General features: G+C 44.2%; 1 protein-coding gene across 4 annotated transcripts in view; it reads left to right on the top strand.

The window, feature by feature from the left end:
• The window catches only part of plekhm3 (pleckstrin homology domain containing, family M, member 3), a 162424-nt gene that overhangs the window by 41349 nt on the left and 108884 nt on the right, over positions 1-12191 (top strand). For all 4 annotated transcript variants that reach the window (XM_041200604.1, XM_041200603.1, XM_041200605.1 and 1 more), the window contains exons 4-5: positions 31-176; positions 4907-5100. In XM_041200604.1, coding sequence (XP_041056538.1) covers positions 31-176; positions 4907-5100 — 340 coding nt within the window. The remainder of the gene's footprint in view (positions 1-30; positions 177-4906; positions 5101-12191) is intronic.

Raw genomic sequence — 12191 nt, 5'->3', positions numbered from 1 at the left:
TCCAAGAATTCTATATTTTTGTTTAAATAGGATGTCAGAGACCGGTGGGACTGTCCTATGGGAATGCAAAGGTGTGCGCCTACAGTGGCTGGTACTATTGTCAAGCATGTCATGTGGACGATGTGTTTCTGATCCCTGCTCGACTGGTTCACAACTGGGACACTGCAAAACACAAGGTCTGTTGCTCCTTTACAGCCTCTCATGAGCTGCAACAACAGCTTGCATTTATATAGCACCTTTAACATAGTTAAAAAATACTGAGGCAATCCACAGTTGCATTATCAGGCAAGAATCAACATTGAGCCACACAAGGAGATATTATGCCAAGTGAACACAAGCTTGGTCAAAATGGTAGGTTTAGAGGAGCATCTTAAAGTTGGAGAGAGATTTAGGGAGGGAATTCCACAGCTTAGCACCAAGGCAGCTGAAGGCATAGCTGCCACTTGAGGAGTGATAGAAATCATGGAATGCACAAGAGGCCAGCAAGAGTAGGAGCACAGACAATTCAATGGGCTGTAAGGCTAGGAGAGGCTGCAGAGAGGCCATGGTGGGATTGGAAAACAAGGATGAGAATTTGAAAATCGATACTTTGCTGGACCAGGAGCCAGTCAGTGTCAGCAAGCACATGGGTGAATGGGACCAGAACATGCTATAGTGATAAAGCTGGCAGCTTTGTCACTTCACAAGGGAAATGTGCAGTTATTTTTGTGGCCAGTCTTATTTTGCTGTACATTTCCCAGGGCCTCTCCTGCTTTTTATGGGTGAGCCGACAAAACCCCTGGAGGCAATGGCCTACATCCTAGAGTTTTAACAGACATGTCTGCAAAGATGGAATACGTTTCTTTTGATACTCCAAAATCCCCTAGATTCTAGAATGGTTCCTATGGATTGGCAGGTAGTAAACATAACCCTGCTATTTAAGAAAGGAGGGAGAGAGAAAACAGGGAACGGCCAGTTAGCCTGACATCAGTAGTAGGGAAAATGCTAGAATCAATTACTAGGGATATGATAATGGGCACTTTGCTCAATCATATTATGATTTTCTGAGTCCACACAGACTTATACAAGACGGATGGTGTTTGACAAATCCATTAGAATTTTTGAGATTGTGACTAATAGGATGGATAAAGGGGAACCAGTGGATTTGGTGCATTTGGATTTTCAAAAAGCATTTGATAAAAGTGCCACACAGGAGATTATTACATTAAATTAGGGCTCATGAGATTGAGAGTAATATATTAGCATGGATTGACATTTGGTTAATGGACAGAAAACAGAGTAGGAATAAATGGGAAGTACTTGGTTTGGCAAACTGTAACTAGTGGGTTCCACAAGGATCAGTGCTTCAACCTCAGCTACTGGCAACCTATATCAATGACTTAGATGAGGGGACCGAGTGTGATGTATCCAAGTTTGCTGAGGATACAAAATATGGCAGGAAAATAAGCTGTGAAGAGGGCATAAAGAGGTTGCACAAGGATATGTGCAAGTGTAAGTGGATAAGAATGTGGTAATGGAATATAATGTGGGGTGCATTAATATAATGTGATTGGAAAAAGAAAAAAGCAGAATATTTTTTTGAATGGTAAGAGACTGGAAGATGTTGGTATTCAGAGAGACTTGGGTGTCCTTGTGCATGGATCACAGACATTGTCATGCAGGTACAGCAAGCAGTGAGGAAAGGAAATGATGTGTTGGCCTTTATTATAAAGAGTTCGGACTATAAGAGAAGTCTTACTGCATTTATGTAGAGCCTTGGTGAGACCACACTGAAGTACTGTGTACAGCTTTGGTATCCTTACCTAAGAAAGAATATAGGAGGTGTACAACAAAAGTTCATTAGACTGACTCCTGAGGTTCCATGAGGAAAGATTGAGTGGACTAGGCCTATGGTCCTTGGAGGTTAGAAGAATGAGAGGTGATTTAATTGAAATGTATAAAATTCTTAAGGGGCTAGACAGGATAAATGCTGAGATATTGTTTTCCCCTGGCTGGGTAGTCTAGAACTAGGGCACAGTCTCAGAATAAGGAGTCAGCCATTTAGGACTGAGGTGAGGAGAAATTTATTCACTCAAAGAGAATCTTTGGCACACTGTCCACAGAGAGGTGTGGATGATCAGTCGTTGACTATATTCAAGACAGAGATAGGAAGTTTTTTTTGAATACTGAGGGAATTGAGGGCAGTGGTGAATGTGCAGCAAGGTGTAGCTGAGGTAAAAAGTCAGCCATAATCATATTGTATGGCGGAGTAGGCTCAAGGAACTGAATGACCTACTTTTTTTGTATGCATTTTACGTGCTTGCTGCAATGTACAGATGGAAATGTCCTGATATTGAACAAGAGTGATTGTTCACACTGTCAGCCATGACTCAGCTCGTGACATTCTTGCCACTGAGTTGGAAGGATCTGGGTTCAGTCCCTTTCCAGAGGCATGAACGCAAGATTGGCTGATACTCCAGCACAGCACTGAGGGAGTATTCCACTCTCTGAGGTGCCATCTCTCAGATAATATGTTAAACCAAGTTTCCATCTACGTCCTCAGTTGGTCATAAAAGATACCATGGCACTATTTCAAAGAAGAGCAGAGAATTCTCCAAGTAAGCCAACCTTTTGCACATGGCTCGACAACCCAGGCCTGGAGAATGCAGTCATCATCTCAATTTGGGGATTGATGCAAAGTGTGAATATACTACAGGGGCAGGAAAAATACATTTAAAACGGGAGCAAAAAGAACTGTAGTGAGGGCGCTGTGGAAATAATAGTGAAATTTAAAGACGGACTTGAATTTATATATTGTCTTTTATGACCTTAGGACATCCTGAAGCGCTTAACAACCTTGTAGTGTAGTCCTCCTTTTCAGTCAGGTGGAGGATGACTTGCCTCCACTCTGGTTCAAAGGGTTCTGCCGGTTGCGGAGTAGGTGGTGCTTGAACAGTCAGGCAGATGAGGTTTTGTAATTTTGCCTGCCCCCTCCGGTGATTGACTTTGCTTCTGGATACTCCCAACGGAGTCTCTTGAAGTGTTCAGTGCTTTTCCAAATAAACCTCCATTTTGGTTGGTCACAAGCCAGGGACTCCCATGAATCAGTAGGGATGTTTGATCTCTTCAGGAATACTTTGACGACATCCCTAAAATGTTTCCTCTCTCCTCCAGGGAGTCTGCTGCTCTGACCAAGTTCCAGGTAGATCAGTTGCTTCAGGAGTCTCGTGTCAGGCATACAAACGACATTGTAGTCACTGTTGTAACGTCTAACCAGATATGTAAAATTATTTTTATTCTGGTCCCCTAAGTATTAAGACCAATATTCTCATTTGTGCTTTTGATTCTTTTCTGTCCCCTGAACTTCTCCACCTCTCTGTCTCTTCTGTCTTCCCTTAAAACCTACCTCTGACCAAGCTACTGGTTACCTGTACAAACATCATCTTACATGCCATGGTGCAATTATTGTCAGATAACACTCCAGTGAAGCATTTACTATGTTAAAGGCACCAAACAAGTGCAAGCTGTCATTATTGATAGCAGTCAGGAAACCATGACTGATTTGTTTTTTTCGCCCCCTTGGGAGCAATAAGACTAATTTCAGTTCCTTTGTCACTGCCCCTGGCTGAGATGAGCTAATTTGATGTAAGCCATTGGTTATTGAACCTGTGACATCCCTGGTTTGTCTGGCTTACCTGCACACTGTTCTTAAACATGCTGAGCTATCAGAGGTGCTTAAAGTCTCTTTTAAGAGAACATCATTTGAACCGTTGTCATAAAGTGATAATCAAAATCGAAATCTCATGTGACATACTTGCTGTGCTCTGAGAATGTGGATTGGAACTTTTATTTCCATTGGCAGCTCTCCCAATCTTTATAAGTTGCTGGAGTCTTTTTAAGTACATATGTCGCTACATCAGTAAAATAATGGAGAATACGAAGAGATTACTTAGAAGTTCTACCCTTTAAAGGCATCCAAGAAAATTCGATTTCAAAATAAAATCCATTTGTGAAAGAGAAAAAAAGATGCCTTTATATAGTGCCTTTCATGACCATAATCCCTCAAAATGCTTTCAAGCCAATGTAGTACTTTCTGAGGTGTAGCCATTGTAATGTAACAAGATCTCACCAAAAGCAATGACCAGTTTATCTGTTTAGCTGTTCTGCTGGAGGGATAAGTTGCTGCACAGCAGGGTTTCTCACAAACAGCAATGTGATAATGACTTCCTCATTAGTCGAAACGTCAACTCTTTTCTTCTCCGCCGATGCTGCCAGACCTGCTGAGTTTTTCCAGGTAATTCTGTTTTTGTTTTGGATTTCCAGCATCCGCAGTTTTTTTGTTTTTATCCTCATTAGTCATGTTGGTTGAAAGTTGGTTGAAAGATAAATATTAGCCAGGATACTAGGGAGAACTCACCTCCTCCTCTTCAAGAGAATGCTATGGGATCTTCCATTCCACTCGAGAGGGTAGATTGGGTCACAGCTGATTACAATTGCTTTATTTTGATCGAAACCTTTTGCCTCCACTATCCCATTTTTAAAATAAATCATTCTCGGGATGTGGGTGTTACTGGCAAGCCTGGCATTTATTACCCATTCCTAAATGTCCTGAGAATATGAAGCAGTTTGAACCAACTGAGTGTTTTGCTCAGACATTGCAGATGGGAAGTTAAAGAGTCAACCACATTGGTGTGGCTTGGAGTTACACAAAGGCCTAGATCAGATAGGGATGGTAGGTTTCCTTCTCCAATGGAACATTCGTGAACTAGTTGGGCTTTTAAAACAATCAGATTTCATAAACTGAATTCAAATTCTCAAACTGCAATGTTGTGACTTGAACTCCAGTTATCTGGATTTCCCTGACCACTCCCATACCACATTCATTTCGCTAATACATTACCATTTTCAAACTTTTTGTCCTCTGCAGGTTTCAAAACAAGCGAAAGAGTTCCTGGAGTACATCTCTGAAGAACCGCTCATTGACATCCATCAGGATAATCCACATCTGTATGAGCATGTTGAAGTGCTGGCAACTGTCCTCCGCTTGCGCCAGCAGCTCAAATCACTGAGAGCATACCTGTTCAGCTGCAGGGCCTCTGTGGCAGAAGATTTGCGCAGAAGGTATGCTTCCTAAACCTACTCCCAGTTTTGGAATGAAGCTGGTGTTTGGTGACTGTTTAATTCATTCACTGGGTGTGAGCGTCACCAGTTCGGCCAGCATTTATTGCCCACCCCAAACTGCCCCAAGAAGTTAATGGTGAGCTATATTCTTGAACTGCTGCAGTCTGTGTGGTGAAAGAGATACTCCTTCAGTGCCATTAGGGAGGGAGTTCCAGGATTTTAACCTAGCAATGATGAAGGAACAGTGATATATAAATCAGAATAGTGTGTGACTTGGAAGTGATGGTATTCACATGCCCTTACTGCCCTTGTCCCTCCTCTGGTAGAGGTTTTGGAGGTGCTGTCAAAGAGGCCTTCACGAGTTGCTGCAGTGCATCAAATGTAGATGATGCAAACTGCAGCCACAAGGCACCAATGGTGGAGGAGTGAATGTTTAAGGTGGTGGACAGGATGCCACTCAAATGGCTGATTTGTCCTAGATGGTGTTGTTGGAACTGCACTCATCCAAGCAAGTATTTCATCACATTCCTGACTTGTTCTTTGTTGTTGGTGGACAGGCTTTGGAGTCAGGAGCAGAATAACACATTACAGAATTCCTAGCCTCTGACCTAGTCTTGTCATCACTGTATTTATGTGGCTGGTCCAGTTAAGTATCTCATTAATGGTGATCCCCAAGATATTGCTGATGGTAATGGTCATGATTCGAGGATGGTAATGCTGTTGAATGACAAGGTGAGGTGGTTAGACTCCTGTTGGAGATGGTTACTTCACACTCATCACCCAAGCCTGAAACTTGTCCAGCTCTTGGTGCTTGCAAATACGGACTGCTTCACTAGCTAGCAAGTTGTGAATAGAACTGAACACTGTGCAATCATCAGCAAACATCCTGACTTTTAGCCTTATGTTGGAGGGAAGGTGAATGATGAAGCAACAGAAGACGGTTCTACCTAGGACACGACCCTGAGAAACCCCTGCAGCAATGTCTGGGCCTAGACAATTGGCTTTCAACAAACACAAGCATCTTGCTTTGTGCTAGGTAAGACTCCAAACAGTGGAGTTTTCCCCAATTCTCATTGACTCCAGTATTACCAGGGCTCTTTGATACCACACTCAGTCAAGGCAGTAACTCTCCCCACCTCTGGAATTAAGTTGTTTTGTACGTTTGGACCAAGGCTGTAATGAGACCTGGAGCTGAGTGATCCTGGCAGAACCTAAACTGAGCAACGGTAAGCAAGTTATTGGTGAGTGAGTGCCACTTGATAGCACTGTCAACAAACCCTTCTATCACTTTGCTGATGATTGAGAGCGACCAATGTTGGCGTCAATTGGCTAGATTGCCTTGTGATGATTTTGTGGACAGGACTAACCTGGACAATTTTCCACTCTGTTGGGTAGATCCCAGTGTTAAAGCTGTACTGGAGCAGCTTGGTTAAAGGCACGGTTAGTTCAGGAGCACAGGGTTTCAGCACTATAGCCAAGAATGCCAGCGCCGATAGCTTGTCAGGAGAGTATATTTGCTGTAGATTCCAGGGTTACCGTTTTGTAATATGCAGGCAGGATATCTTGGGAGAAGTCGCATGACACAGTGTCTTTATTACATGTCTCGGTGTTTGTGTTGCTGTTCAACCGCCCCCCACCCCCCCCCCTGCCAATACCCCCCGCACCATCAGCTCTCCTTCTAATTGCATGCCCGCCATGTTGGTCTTCCTGATAAGTAACGAGGCACAATAATTATAGAAAGGTGTTTCTATATATTATATTTTAGATAATCTCTATTTTTTTCAATATCTCTGTCTGCATGGAAAGTTCTGGCATGCACAGCAGCCCTTTGATACCTTCCCAAATTCATTCTCAACATTATTTGTTCTGCCTTTTAGGTTCCGCCTTGTTTGCATCTTGCAACTTTACCAATGTCACCACACATCATGCCCGCCCCTCATAAAAGTATATGCTTGACTTATTCCCAGTTTGTAACAGTGTTATTGTTGCGGTTGCTGCTAAAGGCTTTGGGTTTAGGGTGAGATGCCCCCCACCCTGTGCCTCTCTTCCTTAATTAGGTCCAGTTTTAAGATTCAGTGATGCAGCATGAAGATGCACTTGGTAGGAGCACTGGTCAGATATGGGGCTTCTGCACTGTATAACAACGACAACATGCTCCACTTATATGGTGCCTTAAATACAATAAAATGTCCCAAGGGTGCTTCACAGGACAAAAATTAACAACGAGCCCCAAAAAGAACTGTTAGGATAAATGATGATTTAGTGGTACTGTCACTGGACTAGTAATCCAGAGACCTAGAGTAATGCTCTGGGGACCTGGGTTTGAATCCCACAACAGCAGGTGATGGAATTTGAATTCAATAAAAAATCTGGAATTAATAGTCTAATGACCATGAAACCATTGTCGATTGTCATAAAAACCCATCTGGTTCACTATTGTCCTTCAGGGAAGGAAATCTGCTCTCCTTATCTAGTCTGGCTTACATGTGACTCCAGATCCACAGCAATGTGGTTGACTCTTAAATGCCCTTTGAAATGGCCCAGCAAGCCACTCAGTAGTATCAAGTCGTTATAAAGCCTAAAAGAAATGAAATGGGACGGACCACCTAGCATCAACCTGGGCACCGGAAATGACAATGGCCATCTCAGCCCTGTTGACCCTGCAAAGTTCTTCTTCCTAACATCTGAGGGTTTATGTCAACATTGGGAGAGCAACCTCACAGACTAGTCAAGCAACAGCCTGAGATAGCGATACTCACTGAATCATATCTTACAGATCATGCTGCAGACACCACTATCACCATCCCTGGGTATGTCCTGTTCTGCCAGTAGAACAGACCAGCAGATGTGGCAGCACCATGGTATACAAACAGGAGGGAGTTGCCCTGGGAGCCCTCAACACTGACACTGCATCCCATGAAGTCTCATGGCATTGGGTCAAACATGGGCAAGGAAACCTCCTGCTGATTACCATGTACTGCCCCCCTCAGCTGATGAGTAAATACTCCTCCATGTTGAACATCACTTGGAGGAAGCACTGAGAGTGGCAAGGGCATAGAACACACTCTGACTGGGGCACTTTAATGTCAATCACCAAGAATGGCTCGGTAGCACCAGTACAGGTTGAGATGGATGAGCCGTAAAGGACATAGCTGCTAGACTGGGTCTGCAGCAGGTGGTGAACGAAGCAACAAAAGGCTAAACATACTTGACCTCATCCTCACCAAGCTGCCTACCGCAGATGCATCTGTCCATGACAGCATCGGTAGGACTGACCAGCGCACAGTCCTTGTGAGGACCAAGTCCCGTTTTCACATGGAGGATACCCCACATTGTTTTGTGTGGCACTACCACCGTGCTAAGCGGGATAGATTTTGAACAGATGGAGCAACTCAAGACTGAGCAACCATAAGGCATTGTGGGCCATCAACAGTAGCAGAACTGTACTTGACCACAACCTGTAACCTCATAGCCTGGCATATCCCCCACTCTACCATTGCCACCAAGCCTGGGGATCAACTCTGGTTCAATGAAGAGTGCAGAAAGGCATGCCAGGAGCAGCATCAGGCATATTAAAAATGGCGTGTCAGCCTGGTGAAGCTACAACACAGGACTACTTGCATGCCAGACAGCATAAGCAGCAAGCAATAGACAGAGCTAGGTGATTCTACAACCAATGGATCAGATCTAAGCTCTGCAGTCCTGTCACATTCAATCATGAATGGTAGTGGACAATAGAACAGCTCACTGGAGGAGGAGGCTCCACAAATATCCCCATCCTCCATGATGGGGCAGCCCAGCACATCAATGCAAATGATAAGGCTGAAGCGTTTGCCAGAAGTGTCGAGTGGATGAACCACCTAGGCCTTCTGCAGAGGTCACCAGCATCACAGATGTCAGTCTTCAGCCAATTTGATTCACTCCACGTGATTACAAGAAATGTCTGAAGACACTGCATACTGCAAAGGCTATGGGCCCTGACATCATTCTGGCAATAGTACTGAAGACTTGTGCTCCAGAACTTGCTGCGCCCCTAGCCAAGCTATTCCAGTACAGTTACAACACTGGCATCTACCCGGCTACGTGGAAAATTGCCCAGGTATGTCCTGTACACAAAAAGCAGGACAAATCCAACTTGGCAAATTACTGCCCCATCAGTCTACTCTTGATCATCAGTAAAGTAATGGAAGGGGTCATCAACAGTGCTATCAAGCGGCACTTGCTTAGCAATAACCTGCTTACTGATGCTCAGTTTGGGTTTTGCCACGGCCACTTGGCTCCTGACCTGATTATAGCCTTGGTTCAAACATGGACAAAAGAGCTGAACTCCCGAGGTGAGGTGAGAGTGACTGCCCTTGACATCAAGGCAGCATTTGAATGAGTATGGCATCAAGGAGTCCTAGCAGAACTGGAGTCAGTGGGAATCGTGGAAAATTCTCTGCTGGCTGGAGTCATACCTAACACAAAGGAAAATGGTTGTGGTTGTTGGAGGTCGATCATCTCAATTCCATGACATCACTGCAGGAGTTCCTCAGGGTAGTGTCCTCGGCCCAACCATCTTCAGCTGCTTCATCAATGGCCTTCCTTGGACTCTGAAGCTGTCCATGTCCAAATGCAGTAAGACTTGGACTATATCCAGGCTTGGGCTGACAGGTGGCAAGTAACATTCGTGCTACACAAGTGCCAGTCAATGACCGTCTCCAACAAGAGAGAATCTAACCATCGCCCCTTGACATTCAGTAGCATTACCATTGCTGAATCCACCACTATCAATATCCTGGAAGTTACCATTGACCAGAAACTAAACTGGACAAGCCATACAAATAGTGTGGCTACAAGAGCAGGTCAGAGGCTAGGAGTCCTGTTGGGAGTAATTCACCTCGTGACTCCCCAAAGCCTGTCCACCATCTACAAGGCCCAAGTCAGGAGTGTGATGGAATACTCTCCACCTACCTGGATGAGTGCAGCTCTCACAACAACCTTGACACCATCCAGGACAAAGCAGCCCACTTGATTGGCACCCCATCCACAAGCATTCACTCCCTCCACCACCAACACAGTGTCAGCGGTGTGTACCGTCTACAAGATGCACTGCAGGAACTCACCAAAACTCCTTAGACAGCACCTTCCAAACCCACTACCATCTAGAAGGACAAGGATAGCAGATAGATGGGATCACCACCACCTGGAAGTTCCCCTCCAAGCCACTTACCATCCTGAGTTGGAAATATATTGCCGTTCCTATGCTGTCAAAATCCTGGAACTCCCTCCCTAACAGCACTGTGGATTTACCCTATGCCACATGGACTGCAGCAGTTTAAGAAGGCAGCTCACCATCTTCTCTAGGGCAATTGGGTTGGGTAATAAATGCTGGTCTAGCCAGCGATGCTCTCATCCCATGAATGAATAAAAAAGACGATCAACAGCTTGTGGTTTTAAGGAGTGCCTCAAAAGAGGGACGGAGAGAGAAACAGAGATGGAGAAAGGGTTAGAGGGGAAATTCCAGCGTTTGGTGTCCAGGCAGCTGACGGCTGCCAATGGTGGTGTGATGGAGATCGGGTGTGCATGGGAGATGATAATTGGAGGAATTCCGAGATCTCAGAGGTTGTAGGGCCAGAGCAGGTGATGGGGATATGGAGGGATTTCGATACAAGAATGTGAATTTTTAAAATTGACGCTTCACTAGACTGGAAGTCATTATCAGTCAACCAGCAGAGTGATGATGGATAAACAGGATTTAGCATGAGTTATAATACAACTAAGTAAGTTTTCTATGAGCTGAGCTTTACAAAGGCTAGAAGGTTGGAGGCTGGTCAGGAGAACTTTGGGTAGTTTCTCGAAGTAGTAAAAGCATGGATGAGGTAGATAGGTTGCGGACTTTTGCAGCATGTTTCTACCTATTCTCCCATCAAACAGCGCTGCTGTCGGGAACATAAAAGCAATGATGATAGGTGGCGGTCTCTCTAGGCCAGTTGTACCCCACTATTACACGGAGGCTATCAACTGGGACTTGATTTTAGCTTGCACAATGGGGGCACTTGAACCAATGACAGAGGTTCAAAAATGCAGAAATCTGACAGCTTTAATGACCCTGCTCTGGAAACCAATTCATCATTAAGCTATTTGTCATTTGAGGCCAATAAAAAGAAAGACTTGCATTTATATAGCGCATTTCACAAACACAGGATGTCCCAACATGCTTTACAACCAATGAAGTACTTTTGAAGCATGCTCAGTGTCATAATGTAGAAAATGTTGCAATGAATTTGCACACAGTAAGATTCTGCAAGTAGCAATGATAAATGACCAAATCATTTGTATTTTTTTTTATTAATGTCAGTTGAGGGATAGGGGAAAAGGGGAGAACACTTCTATTCTTCTTCAAATAGTGCCATCAGGATCTTTAATGTCCACCTGAGAGAGCAGACTTTAATGTTGTCTCCAACACTGCAGCCCTCCCTCAGTACAGCACTTGAATTTCAGTCTAAGGTTATGTGATTATGTCTTTAGAGTGAGACTTAAATTCACAGTATCCAGGAACAGAGGCGAGTGTGTGACCATAATTATAGGGCATGTGTTATCTAACATATTTCCCCTTACACTTACTTACATTTAAGACCCACAATAGAAAGAAAGACTTGCAATTGTGTAGCTTCTTTCACAGTCTCTGGATGCGTCACTTATATGTCATTTATGACCCTGTGCTATCCAAAAGTAGCATCCAGATTCTGAGAATATCACATGACCAATTTGCAATTCGTGGATCTTTAACTGCACTGAAATCTCTTGAGAAATAGCACCACCCCCACTTCCTCCTCTCTCGGACCTTCAAGCCAGACCCAGTCAAAGGTCTAATGTTATCTGGCGGGTTGGGCTGAAGAATTGGGACCTCGCAATCAATTGTTACAGTCAAGTGCTTTGGAACTGCGTGCACTTAACAACGGTTGTCATGTTAATTTGGTTCCAAACATATCTGTCGGTCAATCATCTACTTAATTGCCAGGAGGGTGACTAATTGTGGTGTTAATGGAAGACTTTGTACTGCACCATTGCTCAACCATGCTTGTAGGTGCAGCAAGCCTGCTTTATGA

The sequence above is a fragment of the Carcharodon carcharias genome, chromosome 12 (genome assembly GCF_017639515.1).
Source record: "Carcharodon carcharias isolate sCarCar2 chromosome 12, sCarCar2.pri, whole genome shotgun sequence".
NCBI classification, from domain to species: Eukaryota; Metazoa; Chordata; class Chondrichthyes; order Lamniformes; family Lamnidae; genus Carcharodon; species Carcharodon carcharias.
The sequence above is the reverse complement of the archived record's forward strand: the minus strand, read 5'-3'. Positions and strand labels throughout refer to the sequence as shown.